At 43.1% G+C, this 19686-nt stretch overlaps 1 protein-coding gene across 2 annotated transcripts in view; it reads left to right on the forward strand.

Annotated features, from left to right (window-relative positions):
* NSUN6 (NOP2/Sun RNA methyltransferase 6) overlaps positions 1-19686 on the forward strand; it is a 44726-nt gene that overhangs the window by 15971 nt on the left and 9069 nt on the right. For both annotated transcript variants that reach the window (XM_075062309.1, XM_032777582.2), the window contains exons 7-8: positions 3913-3994; positions 16213-16332. In XM_075062309.1, the coding sequence (XP_074918410.1) occupies positions 3913-3994; positions 16213-16332 (202 nt within the window). The remainder of the gene's footprint in view (positions 1-3912; positions 3995-16212; positions 16333-19686) is intronic.

Genomic DNA, 19686 nt, shown 5'->3' on the forward strand with positions numbered 1-19686 from the left:
GTGTATTAACAAGAGTGTCATATCTAAGAAACAGAAGTGTATTGTTCTACTCTATATGGCTCTGATAAGGCCTCAATTAAGTATTGTGTCCAGTATGAACAAACTGGAAAGAGTCCAGAAAAGAGCAATGAAAATTATCGGTGTTAGAAAACCTGACCTATGAGGAAAGGTTTAAAAAAAACTGGGTGTGTTTAGTCTTGAGAAAAGACAGCTGAGGTGGGAGCTGATAAGTCTTCAGATCTGTTAAGGGGTTCTATAAAGAGGATTGTGATCAGATGTCCTCTTTGTCCATTGAAGGTAGGACAAGAAGTATGGCTTAATTTGCAGCAAGGGAGATTTAGGTTAGATATTAGGGAAAAGTTTCTAACTATAAAGATAGGTAAGTACTGGAACAGGATACTAAGGGAGATTGTGGAATTACCATTGTTGTTTTTTAAGAACAGGTTAGACCAGTGGTTCTCAAACTTTTGAGCAACCTGAGGACCCCCATTTTGATTTAAAAAATTTTGTGAACCCCCAAGAGCCCTGCTCAGCCTCAGGCCCCACCCCCACTCCAACCCTTCCCCCAAGGTCCCACCCCATCTCTTCCTGCCCCTGCTCTACCCCTGCCCCTCCTCTTCCCCGCCTCTTTCTGCCTTCTCCCCTGAGCATGCTGTATCCCCGCCCCTCTCCCTTCCTCTCAGCGCCTCCTGCACCCTGATGAACAGCTGTTCCCCAGTGTGAAGGAGGCCCTGGGAGGGAGGGGGAGAAGCTGATCAGTAGAGCCAGCGGCTCTGGACATGATTCTGCCCCCTTCCCTGAGTGCGTTCCTTCCTTTCTCTTCCAGCATCTCCTGCATACAGCTGAACAGCTGTTTCCTGGCGTGCAGGAGGTGCTGGGAGGGAGGGGGAGGAGCTGAGTTGATCAACGGGGCCCGTGGACCCCTGGAGTACCCTCATGGATCCACAGGGGTTCGCAGACCCCAGTTTGAGAAACGCTGGATTAGACAAACATTGTCTAGGTATACAGTACTTGGTTCTGCCTCAGCTCAGAGGATTCTGCTAAATGACCTCTCAAGATCCCTTCCAGCCTTACATTGGGTCAGCCCTGCTATGACCCTTCCCACCCACTCTGCTTTTTGAGAAGCTAATGCTTCTGGTTTGCCAGTGGGATTGTGCCCTCCCATTGAGAGAGGCTCAAGAGGTCTGGAAAGCTCCTTGTGTCCTTTCTTCCACTTGCACATTTGTGCAGAGCTAATACAGCCACCATCCTGGTCCTAAATCGTGCTATGTTAATGCTTTTGTAGCAGCTAGCCCAAAGGAGCCTTGATGCTGACCAGGGTTTGTAGGTGCTACCATAGTATAAATATTTATTAATGATAATAATTAATAATAATAATCAGTTGCAGGATGGGTTGTAGATACTGATTTAGTGAATTCTGAAGACATTATTGGTTGGAAAACAAATGGATTTATTTTAACTAGCATTTGACAGTGTCACATTGAATTTTGCCAGATTAATAAGCAGGATGCAGGTTTGATAAACTGTCCTACTGCAACTGCTGTGTTTACTTCAGTTTGGCCAGAAATGCAGTCTCACTCTTTTCCACCACCTTCCAAAACAGATGTTTTCACTTTTAAAAGAGCTGTATTTTAGGTTGAGTATCTTTAATTAAATCTATTATAACACTATTTGACAAAGTATTTATCATCTTCAAGCATGCTTGGCTTCTCCATTTTTGGTGTCAAAGACAGTGATTTGGGGTTTTTCCCTCCAGGTCTAGAAACTAGACCTATGAGAAAAGATTGAAAATATTGGGTTTGTTTAGTCTGGAGAAGAGAAGACTGAGAGGGGTCATAACAGTTTTCAAGTACATAAAAGATTGTTATAAGGAGGCAAAATTGTTCTTCTAAACCTGTGAGGATAGGACAAGTAAGCAGATTTCATTGCAGCAAGAGCAGTTTAGGTTGGACATTAAGGGCTGGTCTACACTACGGGGGAAAATCAATCTCAGATACACAACTTCAGCTACATGAATAACATAGCTGAAGTCGAAGTATCTAAGATCGAATTACTTACCATCCTCACAGTGCCGGATCGATGTCCGCGACTCCCTATGTCGACTCTGCAACTCCGGGTTGGTGGAGTTGCGGAATCGATATAAGCGCGTTCGGGGATTGATATCGCGTCTAGATGAGACGCGATATATCGATCCCCGAGCAATCGATTGCTACCTGATGATACGGCGGGTAGTGAAGACATAGCCTAAGAAAAACTCCCTAACTGTAAGGGTGGCTAAGCACTGGAATAAATTGCCTAGGGAGGTTGTGGAATCTCCATCATTGGAGATTTTTAAGAGCAGGTTAGACAAACACCTTTCAAGGATGGTCTAGATCGGGGCAGGCAAACTTTTTTGGCCTGAGGGCCTCATTGGGTTTTGGAAATTGTATGGAGGGCCGGTTAGCGGAGGGGGTTGTGGCCCAGCCCCCCACCCCTCCCATCTGCCCCCCCCGGGACTCCTGCCGCATCCAACTCCTCCTGTTCCCTGATGCACCCCCCCCGGGACCCCTTCCCTATCCACCACCCCCCACTCCCTGTCCCCTGACTGCCCCCGGAACCCCTGCTCTTGACTGCCGTCTGCCACCCCATCCAACCCGCCTCCTTCCTGACTGCCCTCCTGGGAGCCCTGGCCCATCCAACCATCCCTTTTCCCTGTCCCCTGACTGCCTCCGGACCCCCTGCCCTTGACTGCCCCCTGCCGCCCCATGCGACCCCTCCTCTCATTCCTGACTGCCCCCCCCCCAGGACTCCTGCCTCCATTCAGCCTGCCTGTTCCCCACCCTCTGACCGCCCCTGAACTCCCCTGCCCTCTATCCAACCCCAGCCCGCTCCCTGCCCCCTTACTGCGCTCCCTGGAGCACCGGTGGCTGGCAGTGCTACTGCCCAGCTGCAGCCAGCCATGCCGTCGCCACCACGCGGCACAGAGCAACGGGTCAGGCTGAGCTCTGCAGTTGCGCTGCCCCAGAAGTTCGCAGCCTCGCCGCCCAGAGGATTGCGCTAGTGGCGGAACGAGCTGAGGCTGTGGGGGAGGGGGAACAGCATGGGAGGGGTCAGAGGCTAGCCTCCCAGGCCAGGAGCTGAGGGGCCAGGCAGGAGGGTCCTGTGGGCTGGATGTGGCCCACGGGTCGTAGTTTGCCCACCTCTGGTCTGCGTAATATTTAGTACTGCCGTGAGTGCAGGGGACTGGACTAAATGACTTCTCAACGTCCCTTCCAGTCCTATAATTCTCCTGTTCACATTCTTCTTTCAGCTTTTTAGTTTCTCAGATGTGCATATTAATAAATAATAGTAGTAAAACTTAGCATTTGTACAGCACTTCACATTTTTAAGTCATTGATCAGATATTAATTAATCCTCACAACACTGCTACAAACTAAGTAAATTAGTAATATGCCAGTTTTACACATGAGGAAACCAGTCTTTCTTGGCCATTTTTTAATGCGCAAAATATAAAGGAATATTTTCTTTACTTTTCAGGTCACCCATTTGGTGAATCCAATGTGATGACATTTCAAAGAGTATTCGTTAGCTTGGGTTATAAAAATTGTAAAAGATTTATTTTATTTGAGTTGATTTTTATGTATTTTCACTTCTACAAAATTCTGTTCACAGTTACATAAGTATAACCCTGATGTCTTAAGAGGAATGTGCCCCTTTATCATTAATATCAATATTGCTGAAAAACAAAAAGCAAACCATCACTGGCCAAAGTAGTATCAATTGTGTCACTCAGAAATTTTCTGAATGTCTTGTGAAAAGGTGATTATTAAGAGAACAAAGGAATATTTCCATGGAAAAATGTAATTTTAGAACTTTAGAACAGAGCAGATAATTTAGTGGATTCAGATTTAATGTGAGTTTCTTGCTTTTCAGAGGAATAGGTGTAAGAATGACAGACCCAGTCTACCTTAGTCCTTCGTTGGACAATGTGCTGTCCAGTTATTTGTTTTTGCAGGTAAGTGTATTACTAAATAGGGCTGTACAGTTTTCAGAAGAATAAATATCCTTCAGGTGGTTCATTAGAACTCTAAAGGGTTTCCATTTTCAGAGTGCTTCCATAACACCCATTTCAATACTTTGTTCACGGAATTTGGATATACATAGAATATAGATCTGAAAAAGAGCACACTGTAAGCTTGAAAGCTTGTCTTTAATCAACAGCGCTAGATCCAAAAAAAGATATCTCACCCACCTTGACTCCCCAATAGACAGAATAAAGCATTTACAAGGATCTGTTTCAGACGTACTGAAACTGATTGTCTGTGACTTTAAAGAGATCCATTAAAAAATACATACATACACACACTCTCTTTTTGCACAGCTTCACATCTTCCAGGCAGTGCTTTCAGCTTCTGTTGGAATCTACGTAAGAGATCTTGTGTTTAGACTGGAATCTGAGTCTCTTATCACATAAATTCCTATTGTGGTAATGCAGACTATTCAGTCAGGAGGCTAGCTTCCGTTAAAAACAAAACCACCACTTGTTTTGGCCTTTAAAAAAATTCTGCTGTAAACAAAACATATGGAAAGTCTTAAACCAACAAAAGCATTGTACCATTTTGCAGAAGTTCCAAAGTGTAAGTGATATCTCATTTGTGAGAATATCTAGTCATAGTGCAGGAGATTTAAGGACTCTGTTCCAGCCTGAATTTTTCCATTGTTGGTTTCAATGGGACCTTGTTGTTCTTTTCATATATTGTAGTTTTAAATAAATTCTTACCATCAAATGTATTTAATTTAAAAATATTGTCATCTTGGTGCTACAGATGAAATATACTTCTGCAGCTTTTAATAATTGGGGAAGACTGCTTGGGATTTTTTTTTTAACGAGTTATATTATAAACTACTACTCATTCAGCGCAGTTGGCACACCAGTCTCATGAGATATGGGACGATAAAACTGCAGTCTTTTATTTGTTGTTGGTTTGTTTTTTGTTTTAATATGGGGAAGCAAACACTATCTTTGATAAGTAATAATTTTCATTTCTGTTGGTCTAATTACACTCTGCACTTTGACAAAGATATCAACTAGATTTAGTTCCCAAGCATTTAACACTCTTTCTAATTTTGGTACAGTATTTTACATAAAGATTGTTCTCTAATTTAAAAACAAAATGAAGATAACTTCTGACACCTTGTTTTAAAAATAAAAGATAAAAATGGTTTCCAATGTGTTTCTCAGTTGCAATGCTAATGTAAAACTTCAGTCCAAATAAACCATCATTCACAGCTGTTCTGCCTTTGATACCATGAAATTGTTTTCTAATTTTGGTTGTATATTGTATAATCCTCAGATGCTTTAGAAACAATTCAAATATCAAAACAGTGATAGCTGTGTCTGTGCAATGACACTGACAGATCCTGTAGCAGTGCACTATCATTTGTAATTTCTCTGGTAAGAATCAGTCCTCTGTTTGAATTACTCTAATTTCTATACGTCATGGTCCACATTTTCAAGGATCAATCTAATTTTACAGTTCCCAATTGTGATATTACCCAGAGTACAATCTGGGCTGTTGAACAGCTGTGTCCCTTTAATTCTCTAGCCTGTGGTGCCTTTTACACTGCTGTGCTGTCAAAACATCAGCTCCTGGCTTGTTCACAAGGCATTCAGCATGCAAATTCACTCCCAGCTAAATACATGAGCACTCTGACCAGTCACTCATGAATTACATACAGGGCGGTACCTGTAGTTTCTAGTCCCAGCCTTTTCCCCCAGAAATATGCATCTTGTACTGGTCAGTAGCCTTCTGAACAGTACAAGTTCATAGAAAATCCATCATTTCATCGAAGGAAAATGATAATGCATCAACCATATTATCCCAGATTGAGTTTCCCACATACATTAACCCAAACAACACGGTTAAGATTAAACAATAAAATAAGCTTATTAACTACAGAATGATAGATGGTAAATGATTACAGATAATTACAAAGAAAATTAAATAAAATGCAAACTAATATCTATTTTAACAAGCTAAGTAAACTTAAAAGCAAAAGATTTTGTATGACTATATGCTACAGCAGTCTGTACTATCTGAAAAGCCTTCTAGCTAGGACCACCCTTCCCCCAGTTCAGTGATGCTTTTTATCTTTTGAGCATTGTAGCTGCTGTGAGCAGAGATGGGGCATGGGTTGGGGGAGAAGAGAGGTGAAATGGGGGTCACCATCTCTCAGGGTATGGCTACACTCGAAACTTCAAAGCGCTGCCGTGGGAGCGATGCCGTGGCACCGCTTTGAAGTGTGAGTGTAGTCGCAGTGCCAGCACTGGGGGAGAGCTCTCCCAGCGCAGCAGGTTCTCCACATCCACATGGGGATTAGCTTGCAGCGCTGGAAGCCGCGCTCCCAGTGCTGCGGCACTGTTTAAACTGACGCTTTACAGCGCTGTATCTTGCAGCGTTCAGGGGGGTGTTTTTTTCACACCCCTGAGCGAGAAAGTTGCAGCGATGTAAAGCGCCAGTGTAGCCATAGCCTCATTCTTATACCACTCTCACCTCTTTGAGGATTATCCCCAGCTGGGGTCCAGGCGACAAGCAGTCTCTTGTGAACATGAGGTTTGAACCATTCCTCATGGTGAAATGTAAATTTCTTGTTTATATCTTTCCCCCATTGGGAAAGTGGCCACTTAATTAGGTGATAGCTCTTTAACACCTGGCTGAGTGAAAAACTGGTTTGGGCTTGCTTTTCTTAGCTTGGAGTATGTTACAGAAGATACAGAAGAATCCTATAACTTTACATCCAATGCTGATACACATATTTTACCAAGACAATAATATTCAGCAGATTGTTTTCAAGTGATACTCCGCAAGGCATACTTCGTATAAAATTTATCATACTCTTGTAAATGTGGTGACTATAATACTAGAGACCATCACACCACCTTTAGACACTTGGAGTCTGATTTTCAGAAATGCTAAGTAACTGCAGCATCCATTGACTTCAGTTACAGTTGTGAGTATTCAGCATTCTTGGAAGATGTCTGCATTTTCTAAAGATTGGCATCAAATACCAGTACTCTGTCACAGCTGTATATGTCAATTGGACAATAAAGCATACATGCAATTTCTATGCATCTGAAGAAGTGAGCTGTAGCTTACGAAAGCTCATGCTGAAATAAATTTGTTAGTCTCTAAGGTGCCACAACTACTCCTGTTTTTTTGTGGATACAGACTAACATGGCTGCTACTCTGAAACCTGCAATTTTGTTGATTTTTTTTTTCAGATTTTTGACTGAATTGGAAAACAGTATTTAAAAATATTTACATATAATTTAAGACAGCATATTATTTCTTCTTGGAGTGATTTCTCTGTGGATGCTCCACCTTAGGCGATTGAGTGCCCTGCGCCTCTAGTCGGAAAATTTTGACAGTATCTGACTGGTCTGCACATGCACTCTCCCCGTCTTGTGTCTGTTGTGGCAGTTGATAAGCGCTGCATGGCCACCCTACCTCACCCGCCGCTCAGACCCTTCTCAGCTGCCCTTGGTCCAAGTCAGAGCTCCAGTAGTGTCTTCACTTGCTTTACCTCAGAAGTGCTTGTTAGCAGTTTTTGTATATAGTATTAGATTAGTGTTGTTAGTGCAGTTAGGCTTGTTGTTTAAGACTTTTTTCTATTTGTTTTCTCCCTGTATAAAAAAAATAAATGAATCTTTTCTTATAACTTCATACCGTCACGGGATAGTCTCTTTGAAATGCCAGGATCTCCTGGGTTTAAACATTGTATCTCCTGCCATGAGGTAATTCCTATCTCTGATAGACACTCTCAACGTGTCAGGTGCCTGGGGGAAACACATGTACCTCAAAAATGTGCTCTGAAGGCCCTCCCAGGGAAAGCAAAGGACCTCAAACTTAAGTGTATTCTCATGGAGAAGTCCCTCCATCCTGCCCAGGAACACAAACTTCTCCTGGTGACCAATCACCGAAGGTGGCTTCTGACAGGTACCCCTCCTCAACTTCATGCAGGAGGGATGAGTCTCATAAAAGACCTGCAAATAGGAGAGCTTCCACTCGTCCTACCAACCTTGCATCTAAAAAGAAGCCGTGGCAAAGTACCTACGAGTCGGCAGGAACTTCTGGTATCGTCAGTACCGTTAAAGCCACAGACCCTAAGCAGAAAGAAAGATAGCAAAAAGACTGCCCTTTCCACTATGGCACCAGCAGCAACAACAAAATTCTCTGTACCGAGTGCCTCTGCAGTTTCTAAGGCACCGGTGACACCTCCTGGCTCTCTGCCGCACATCACTGATGCATCAGCACTAAAGCCTCCAAAGTCCTCAGTGCAGTCAACATAGGCACCTATCCCCACAGCGCCGCACTACCTTCCGGTACCACAACAATTCTTGGCACTGCAACAAATTCAAGTACCTCCTCTGGTACTGAGAAAACAGCAGTTCCTTGCATCTAAGGACCTGACAGTGATTCTGGAACCTGAGTCTGCTCTCCTCTGTACTGACACTGCGTCGGTGCTTTCAGCACCACACACGCCACCAGCTGCATCTGCCCTTCAACTCCCCCATCCCCACGCCCCCCGAGGACAACAAGGAAGGGGAACTTTCTTCATCTCAGCATTCCTCGTCCCTGCAGACCAGTATCAGATGAGCCACAAGAGCACCCTAGGCACTATCCCAGACCAGACATACAGGGGTGGTATGGACACCCATGGGACCCCCCCACCTCTGCCTTTCCCACCACAGTGGTCGTTCTGTGACCCGCAGGCAGCATACAGGCAATATTTTCCCAAGCCACCAAGCAGCAAGGAAATTATATAGACACTCTTCACCAAAGCCAGTAGCACCATCCAACATCTCCCAGGAACAGACTTCTGAGGAAACAGAGCAGGAGTTAGAGCAGGAGGCTTTTCCTGCAACCAACTGTCTGAGACCAATACAGGTTCAAGTAAGTTTTTGATCGAGTGAGGAAAATCAAAACGTGACAGATTGAAAATTCAAAACCACGTGGCTGTTTATTGATGGGGGGATAAGTTGCAACTTGGGCTGGGGAGGAGCGCTTTTACCAACTAACAATACTATTGGAACGAGAATATTTACACAACTTGAAACAATCTATAATTAACTACTTACTAAAATCCAGAACAGATACACAAAACTAAATAAACTGTGCAAGCATTAACCAGATACTGTAAGATACAACAATTTAACTTTCATATACTATATACACAACTTGGTACCAAGTAAGGGAGAAAAAAAAAGGAAGAGGCTAAGCAAACAGAATGTTACAGAAATTAGAATACAAATACCGCACTCCAGGCGTAGCTGACCAGCAGTACAGACAGCGAGAGCATGACGAATTGATCGGACTTAATCCCACCCATCCCGAGCCGGCTAAATCCACAGGAGACCCTTCTAGCTGGAAGGAGGATCCAAGTCTTCCAGCTAACATATGGATACTCCTCCAGATCTTGGCGCGAGACATGGTTTTATTTGAAAGCTCTTTTACTCGTGTCAGCATCTGATTGGTCCCTAGCTCCTTCACCTTCCAGGTTCCAAGCCGGAGCCCTCCACGTAAACAGGATCTGCACATAGCACACTACCCTTATGCACGTACCACGCTGGTATTTTTCACAAGGCACTAGCCTGACCCCTAGGTGACCAGGCAAAAAGAGCGGGAGAATGCACACGGCACTATAATGTTGCACACCGGACTACGATGTTGCACACGGTACCAATGTGACATTTTGACCGACAATTGGCCATACAGACGCCATTTTGGATCATAGGCTTTAGGGCTGCGACACCAACTCATCTTCCTCATCTGACAAGACCATCATGCCTCTGCCTCCTACTACCAGAGATGATTTCAAACAGTTTCAGAAACTGTTTAAAAGAATATCTGACACACTTCAAATCCCTCTTAAAGAGGTTACCGAATCTCAGCATAAGTTCTTGGACATACTCCACACATTGACATCATCCAAGATTGCCTTGCCCATAAACGAGGCCATTATGGAGCCCGCCACAACCATCTGGAAAACCCGTGCCACAAACCCGCCTATGTGTAAGAGGGCGGGCAAAAAATATATCCCTTCGAAGGGGCTGGAATTTTTATTTTCCCACCCCCAACCATATTCTCATGTTAATGAATATAAGAATGGCTGTACTGGGTCAGACCAAAGGTCTATCTAGCCCAGTATCCTGTCTTCTAACAGTGGCCAATGCCAAGTGCCCCAGAGGAAATGAACAGAACAGGTAATCATCAAGTGATCTATCCCCTTGTCGCCCATTCGCAGCTTCTGGCAAACAGGCTAGGGACACCATCCCTGCCCATCGGCTAATAGCCATTGATTGACCTATCCTCCATTAATTTATTTAGTTCTTTTTTGAACCTTGTTAGAGTCTTGGCCTTCACAACATCCTCTGGCAAAGAGTTCCATAGGTTGACAATGTGTTGTGTGGAAAAAATACTTCCTTTTTGTTTGTTTTAAGCTTGCTGCCTATTCATTTCATTTGGTGGCCCCTAGCTCTTGTGTTATAAGAAGGAGTAAATAACACTTCTTTACTGTCTCCACACTGGTCATGATTTTATAAACCTGTATCATATCCCCCCTTAGTTGTCTCTTATCCAAGCTGAAAATTCCCAGTTTTATTAATCTGTCCTCATAAGGCAACATTTATTCCAGGTCCACACCTTATCATAAGGAGTGGAAAAGGCTGGATTTACTTGTCCACAAGGCCTACTCTTCAGCAACATTACAATTTAGAATTGCCAATTATGACGCTCTCTTGGCAAAGTATGACCACACAACATATTCAAAATTAGCAGACTTTATTGAACTTATACCAGAGGAAAAGAGAGAGCAGTTTACATTGCTCATTTCTGAAGGCCACCTTCTATGTCATACATCCCTTCAGGCAACATTGGATTCTGCGAACACTGCAGCAAGGACAATCACAACTGCTGTCGTAATGCGCCGGGCCTCCTAGCTGCACCTGTCGGGGTTTCCAAGGGAGGTGCAATCAGCAGCAGATGACCTTTCTTTCGAAAGTCCGAAGCTGTGTGCCAGCAAGATTAACAAGTCACTTCACTCCTTAAAGGACTTGAGAGTCACTCTTAGATCGCTAGGCATTTATACACCTGCAACAAAATACAAACAGGGCAGGTATTACACATCATAACGTCTTTGGTTCTGTACACACAGAACCAGAGACAGTATGATCCTCAAAGACGTAGGCAAAGACCACCCAAACGAAGATCAAATTCTTCACAGCTGTCCACATCACAGCAACCCACCTCTAAAAACCAAATCTGAAGATTTGGTCGTGGGATTGACAGACCTCCCCCAACTACTGTTGCTAATTCCATGCTCCACCAACCATCTGTTTACAGACCATCTGGTACCATTCTATCCATGCTGGCGTATTTATCACGTCTGACAAATGGGTACTAGAGATCATCAAGAGCAGCTATTCCATCCAATTCCTCTCCATCCTCCCTCCCTGCCCCTCTTCAGTGGATCCCTCTGACGAGTCACTCTTGAGGCAGGAAATAGAACACCTTCTGCAACTAGGCATGGTAGAACCAGTGCCAGTACAACACAGCGGGAAAGGCTTCTATTCCCATTATTTTTTAACACAGAAGAAGTCTGGGGAATGGAGACCCATTCTTGACCTCAGGAAGCTAAACAAATTTATCAAAATGCAACATTTCAGGATGGTGACTTTAGCAACAATATTTCTTTTTTTGGAATGAGGGGATTGGTTTGTAGCCCTTGACCTGCAAGATGCTTATTTTCACGTCACCATGCACCCAGCACACAGGTGATTCCTCCAATTTGTATTGGGAAAGGACCACTTCCAATACACGGTACTACCCTTTGGTTTCTCCATGGCCCCTCGAATGTTTTCCAAAATTTTAGCAGTGGTGGCAGCCCACCTGAGCAAGCAAAAGGTCATGATCTATCCATATTTAGACTGTCTAATCAAGGCTCACACTCAAGAAGCCATCAAAGCCATGCAAAAGACAATGTAACTTTTCATAGATCTCAGTCTACAAATAAACCTTCAAAAGTCAATGCTAACACTAGTTCAACAACTGGACTTCATTGGGGCCCACCTAAACTCTATAGAGGCAAAAGCATCACTATCGCCTCAGAGAGTCATTGCCCTGACAGACTTGATTGATACCATGATACACAGTCTACAAATATCCACTAGGACCTGCCTTGGTCTGCTAGGTCAAGTGATGGCAACCACATATGTCGTAAATCAGTGGTTCTCAAACTTTTGTACTGGTGACCCCTTTCACGTGGCAAGCCTCTGAGTGCAACCCCCCCCTTGTAAAGTAAAAACACTTTTTTTTTTTTTTTTATTTAACGCTATTATAAATGGTGGAGGCGAAGCAGGGTTTCGAGTGGAGACTGACAGATTACAACCCCCGCTGTAATAACCTCGCAACCCCCAGTTTGAGAACCTCTGTCATAAATCATGCGAGACTATGCATGCACTGCCTGCAAGCTTGGCTCAGGACAGTATACATCCCACACAAACACAGACTGAACAAACTCCTAAGCATGCCAGTTAAGGTCAAGGACTCGATACAGCAGTGGACCCACCTGTACAATGTGTGTGCAAGTGTCCCTTTCTTACACCTCCCCTTCTGCCCCAAAATGATCATTAAAGCCTCACAGCACAGGGCAGGTGGTCTCCTTTGGAATCAACACTTTACATGAACATTCTGGAACTGAAAACAGTTTGTAATGCCTGTGCGCACTTCGTGCCTCTAGTTGAAAACAAAGCCATACAGGTCATGGCGGACAATGTGACCTGCATGTTCCACATAAACCAACAGGGAGGAGTGAGAATGTACTCCTTATGTACAGAGGCCAAAAAGTTGTGGACATTGTGCATCCGACACAATATTAACATATCAACCACGTACCGGGATCTCAGAACATCACAGTGGATGCTCTAATCTGAAAGTTCACACATGACAACAAGTGGGAAATAGATATCTCTGTGATCCAGAACATATTTCAGAGATGTGGGTTTCCCTATTTGCCATAAGCTGGAACAGCAAATGTCCAACGTTTTGCTCCTTAGTGGGTCTGGAACCAAAATCCAGAGGAGATGTGTTTTTCATTCAATGGGACGCACCTCTCCTGTATGCCTTCCCTCTCATCCCTCTACTGCCCAGAGTCACACAAGATCAGATCTGATCAAGCCAAAGTCATCCTGATTAGCTCCAGCATCCCCAGGCAAACATGGTATCCATACCTACAACAGATGTCAGCATGCCCATGCAAGTCCTTCCACTTTTTCCAAATCTGCTCTCTTAGGATGCAGGCCAAACTCAGATGGACAATTGCACGCTCAACATACCTCCACAAATGAAGAAATTCTGCCCGTGGTGCCTGAACAAACAAATGGAAGCCACCAATTCTACCCTGCCCATAGTCTTGGACTACATACTTTACCTTAAGAAATCACGTCTCAATGAATTCAAGTACATCTGGCAGCAATTACAACCTTTCACCGCAAGGTGGATGACTTTTTGATCTTTGCACACCCAACTACTAAAAGAATCCTGCAGGACGTTTGTAACCTCTACCCAGAACCTAGAGCTCCAACTGCTCCGTGGGACCTCACCTTAGTGCTTTGATCTCTGACAACTACCCCATTCGAACATCTAGCTATGTGTTCACTACTACATCTTTCGATGAAAGTAGCCTTTCTAGTAGTCATCACATTAGTGAGGCGTGTTGGAGAAATAGGGGCCTTTATGGCAGACCTACCATATACAATTTTTCTTAAGAATAAGGTCACTCTGAAACCCTACCCTAAATTCTTGCCTAAAGTCTCTTCTTCATTCCACCTCAACTGACCCATCCATCTTCCCACATTCTTCCCTAAACCTCATAAGGATAGGCAAGAGGTGACATTTCACACGCTGGATGTCAGAAGGGCACTAGTCTTTTATCTAGAATGGACCAAACTGTTCAGAAAAACTCCTAAGCTGTTCCTCTCCACCACGGAACGCTCCAAAGGCAAACCCATTTCTAAGCAGACCTTTCAAATGGATTTTAGGCTGCTACTGTCAACATGGCTACAACCCCCTTTACAGGTCAGAACACACTCCGCAAGAGCAGTAGCCACATCAGTAGCCTTTTTGAATGACATGGCTTTTAATGTCATATGCAAAGCAGGTACTTGGGCATCAACTCACACATTCATACAACACTATGCATCTGACACTCGGCTGGGACATGTGGTCCTATCGTCCATTCAGATTTAACTCCGATCCCTTCCTTCCACCTGAGGTGCAGTGCTCTAAAGTAGAGCACCCACAGGGACATCGCTCGAAGAAGAAGAAGAGAGGGTTACTCACCTTGTGCAGTAACTAAAGTTCTTCAAGATGTGTGTCCCTGTGGGTGCTCCTCTATTCTCCCTCCTCCTCTCTACTTTTGGAGTTCTAATTAGTCCTCTGCGGTAGAGAGGGAACTGAGCAGGGGCAGGGGTGGCTGCATAACGCTAATCAACTGCACAACAGGTGCAAGACGGGGAGAGCACATGTATGGGCCAGCCAGGTACTGCTGTCGAAATTCTCTGACTAGAGGTGCAGAGTGCTCAGTCACCTAAAGTGAGCACCCACGGGACACACATCTCGAAGAACCTCAGTTACTGCACAAGGTGAGTAACCCTCACTTCTCCCCAGTACATGTGCTCTGTTAATACAGTGCAAAGCTTGCTTGCAAGTACCTTAAATCATGTGTTTGAGATCTAATATGTTAGCACTGGAGCTTTAGCTTTGAAGCTGTAATTTACATTTGTAAAAAAATTAAATTTCAGTTAGTATTCAGATTAAGGAATGTGATTAGCTAATCTACAAACACCTTGTCTCTACCAAAACAAGCTGCTTGTCTGTCTCCTTCCTGGTCTCTCTGAGCATGCTCCCTCATGTCAGGCTTCTTGCCTTCCCCTGTCTTCAGGCGGAATTTTACAGTTCTCCCACTCCATACTAGGCCCTGGGCTACTGTACCTTGTATATCAACTGTGCTTGTTCAGAAGCTCTGACTCTGGTTCTTCCCTTGTGATCAGTCGTGTATATAGTGACCAGAGAGCCACCTTAAACCCAAAGGATTGTTTATTTTACCACTAGGAACAAAGCTTTTAGAGAAAAGGGATTTTAAAACAAGCAGTATACACACAAATCTTTCTTGTCCATAGGCTTGCTATTCCTGAGGGTGGCCTAGGCAGATCTAACTTCTTCAGGCACTTCAGTGGGTGCTGGCTGTCAGCTGAGTGGCTCAACAGCTCCTCAACTAGCCTACCCACTATAGAGAGGGGGCTTTTCTACACATGCAGCACTGCAGATGCTCAGATGCACTGGTGCACCTGTCCCACTACAGCACTTCTGGTGATGACACCCTATGCTGATGGAAGAGAGCTCTCCTGTCGGCATAATAAAACCACCTCTGCAGTCCATGGTTTACTCCGGCGCTTATGTCGGTGTAACTTATGTTGCCCAGGGGTGTGGTTTATTTACACCCCTTGAGCAACATAAATTATGCTCACATAAACTGTAGTGTAGACATAGTCCACAGCACTTTTTATCCAGTCAGAGTTCCTTTGTTTCTGTCAGATCCTGGGCTTCAGCCCTGTTTCTCAAAATCAGATCAGTAGGTTCTGCAGGAGACTGAGGCAGATTCCAGAGCTAAGGATTCTGCCATTGTCCCATACCAACCCTCAAATGTTTGCCGAGGGATGTTTTATTTTGAGCTGTTGTTCTGCTTCCTAGTTGCTTTCTTTACCGCCCTCATTAAGCTAAACAAATACATTCATACAGTAAACCCCCTTAATGACCAGGTCAACATGGTATTACAGGGCAGCTCCACGTCAATCACAGTATCATCCTCTTTTATTTAGCTTTATAATTGCCTTAGCCAGTCATGAATCCCCAGAAAATGCCCAGCATCTCAATTGTTAATGTTTAAGTTTAGGAGAAAAGCAACCAGAGCCGTAAAGTGACAGTGAAAGGTACACACTTAATATGAAGTATTTAAATTGAAATTATTTAAGCTCTGTAATGGAGAGAGCAACAAAAAGATGAGTGCCTTTGTTGCTTGATGAGATGGTTTTCAGTATACATTCCCTACATTTGTCATCCCTGAAACAAGACTGTTTTAAAGCACTAATTCAGCCTTTTTTCGTTTTAATGATAGAACTTGCCTTCTGCAGTTGTAAGCCATGTTTTAAACCCTCAGCCAGGAGAGAGAATTCTGGACATGTGTGCTGCACCTGGGGGAAAAACAACCCATCTTGCAACATTAATGCATGATCAGGTAAGAAGAGTCACTGAGCATCTTTTATCTCAGTAACGAAGGTTTGACCTGCATTTCATTAGCATGGCTCACTTCGCTTATCTATTGATATCCAATGATAACATAAAATAGAAAACCATTAATATTTGAATATGCTGCTTTGCAGCATGTCAGAATTATTGAAATAAATACAGGTCTGTCTTTTCACATAGTCACTTATTACAAATAGAACCTTATTTGCCTCAGACTAACTGATCTGGTTTTAGTGGACATTTGTGACCAAACTTTTTTTAAAAAGTATTCTAATCTTTGTTTAGCAAAAGCATTAATAATGTGTAGGGCAGTGTCGAGGAATGTACAAAAGCCTTGAAGCTGAGGATGTATGGGAAACATAATGAGTTATTTCTAAAGTGCCATAAGACTCCACAACTTTTAACAAAACACAGAAGACAAAGTCTTTGCCCTAAGGAGTTTTTCAGTCTAGGAGATAAGTAAATATAATATAAATAGGGCTTCTGATTTTAACAGATTAACACTGTTAAAACACCTCAATGCAAATAAATAAATCAATAAATCACTGTTTATCCAATAGACACTGGAAATGGCTACTTGTATCTAATGGCTTGTCTACACAGATCAGTAATGCTGAATAGAGAGGTGTGATTTCTAAAGCATACTCATGTGTTGTACATTAATTGATCTATGTAGACCCCGCTGGCGTGCACTAAAGATTCCCTGGTGAGCTTTAATGTATAATGCAGTTTGAAACGATACTGTATTAAAGCACACTCATTGTTCTTTGAGTGATTGCACATGTGCATTCCCCTTTTGGTATGTGTGCATCCTGTGCACAGTCATTGAAAATTTTTCCTTTTGGGTGACTTGAGCACCCTCTGCTGCTGCGCACCACTGTGCACTGATATAAAGGGCCCAGCTGCCCGATAGTTCCCTCAGTTCCTTCTTCCTCTCATGATGGTCATTGGAATCTTAATATTTGTGTTCATTGTAAATCATAGATAGTTTTATAGATAAGTGGTTTGCAACCTTTTCTCTGCTGCAGCACACCTTTAATTATTTTGAGGCACACCACCATATTGTCTCCAAATGAACTTTGCCTTTTATTGTCTCAGTTTAAGCTGTTTACCACCGTTGCCATTCACAGTCTGTACAATACAGTTAATTATGTTACAGTCTAACATCAATAACTATATTGTACAGACTGTGACAAGTATTTTCAGTTGACTCACACATTCATACCAACAAGATGCCAAATAAAAAAAATATTTTATTATATGATGAACAACAAATAATACAAAAATTGTACCAATCAAGAAACCTCAACTAACAATACTATATATCCAGATTTTGGTATTATCTTTTTATCTTTGAGACACTTCTTTTTTTGTATGGCTTTGGAAGTGAGCAGCATCAAATGCCTAAGTCCAGGTCAGAGATCCAAACCTAGCACTATCTGATGTGGAATGGAACTCCAAAATGCTGCCTTGAATTCAATGAATAGAGCAGTGATGCATGCTGAGATTCACAGTCTGTGATGAGTGACCACAAATTATATAAAAAAATAAAAATAACAAAAAAAACTTTTCATGAGACAGCTGAGCTTGTCTTGGTGTCTTGAAGTAACTTTTCTCCTCCTCTTCCTCCTTCTCCATCGTCTCCTTGAAGATGCAGACATGTATTCCAAGTAGATGACTAGCAAGCAGTAGCCCCATCCAGAGGCGGGGCTCAGAAGCTAAGTAAGGATCACAGGACCATTCATCCAACATTAGCATCTGTTCTGGAAAAACCATATAGCAAGGGGAGGGTGCACAGACTCATTTAATCCTGGGAACAAATGTTGACAATACCACCCTGAACTCTTGTTCCACAGACCTCAGACACCCTCTGTTCTTGACGTAAGTCAGGCTTGAAAAACTTAACTGGCACAGATATGTTGTTGAAAAGGGCAGCAGAATGGAGATAGCATGGTCAGAGATTACAGGATATTCGCCTCACACTTCAACCAGAAAGAGTCCAATGATGTGTCATCAACCTTTATTTTTGAAGTGTGAACCATTTTAATATGGCATGCTGATCTTGAGCCATTATTGCCGCATTCTTAGTGCTTTGCATTGCAGAGGAACTTCAAGGATCTTCGACCCAGTGGAAATCTTGTATATTAATTGAAGGAAAATATTAAATAACATTTTCTTCCAGACCTTCCAAATGCTCACAAACGTTGTTAAATATTAGAAAGCTACCAAAGCTGCTTACATTCATAATGGAGGCATTTTTGTATTTGGTCTTGTCAGTCTGGGGTCTCATCAAAGCAGTGCTCTATCCAGCATGTCCTGGACTATCTATTGCACCTAAAAAAGCAGGGGTTAGCCATTTCTTTTATGGAAGTTCAGCTGGCAACAATATCAGCTTTCCATCTTCATGTGGTTAACCATTTTCTATGTTTTGGTGATATGACATTCAGATTTGTGAAGGCCCAGGAAAAGTTGTACCCTCAAATAAGAGAACTTGTCCTTCCTAGGGCTTGAACCTAGTTTTGTGAAAGCTCATAGGGCCACTGTTTTATCCTTCAGCAATGTGCTTCTTACTACAGCTGTCTCTAAAAGTGGCTTTCCTGATAGCTATTGCCTCAGCCAGGAGGGTGGTCAAAATGCATGCTCTGACATCTGAATTGTTTTATACAAGCCTTTTTAAGAATAAAGTGTACTTGTGCTCTCATCTGAGATTTCTCTCTGAAGTGGTATCTAATGTTGATATTATCCAGTCAACTAACTTACCCCTCTGCATTGGAGTTGTCTGGCAAGAAGGAACTGGGGGCACTAAAGGTAGCCCTTTACCTGCACGCAGGGGCACACAGCAGCAGAGGGTGCTCAAGCTGCCCAAACAGGTATCACTAAGGGAAAAATTTCCAGTGACTGTGCACAGAGTGCATGCACACAGAGAGTGGAATGGGCATGTGCAACACATCTTAAAGAACAGCAATTACAAAAGGCTAGTACTTGATGTGGGAAAATGGATCAGATGTAACAGGCTGTGGAGGCGTTGTGAGTGCTTAATATTGAAAGGCTTAGTGAAAGGTGTGTGTTTGACAATAGGAGAAATTCTATTACATGTGAAAGGGATGCATGAAATTTAACAGTTGGAGGAAGACAAAGGAGAAAACACACACAAGCACTATGTCCTTCCAGAAAAAGTATAGGGACAGAGGTGTAAGGACTTGCCCATACAAAGGCAAGTTCAGTCTGAAGGAAAGGGCTATGAGATTGTTTTTTTACATGGGGGGAATCTATTTTAGTAATTTCAAGAAAATGTAACATTTATTAGCTGAATTGACATTTTTGACTGGAATGTCTAAAATGT

Source organism: Chelonoidis abingdonii, chromosome 2, assembly GCF_003597395.2.
Source record: "Chelonoidis abingdonii isolate Lonesome George chromosome 2, CheloAbing_2.0, whole genome shotgun sequence".
In the NCBI taxonomy this organism is placed as follows: Eukaryota; Metazoa; Chordata; order Testudines; family Testudinidae; genus Chelonoidis; species Chelonoidis abingdonii.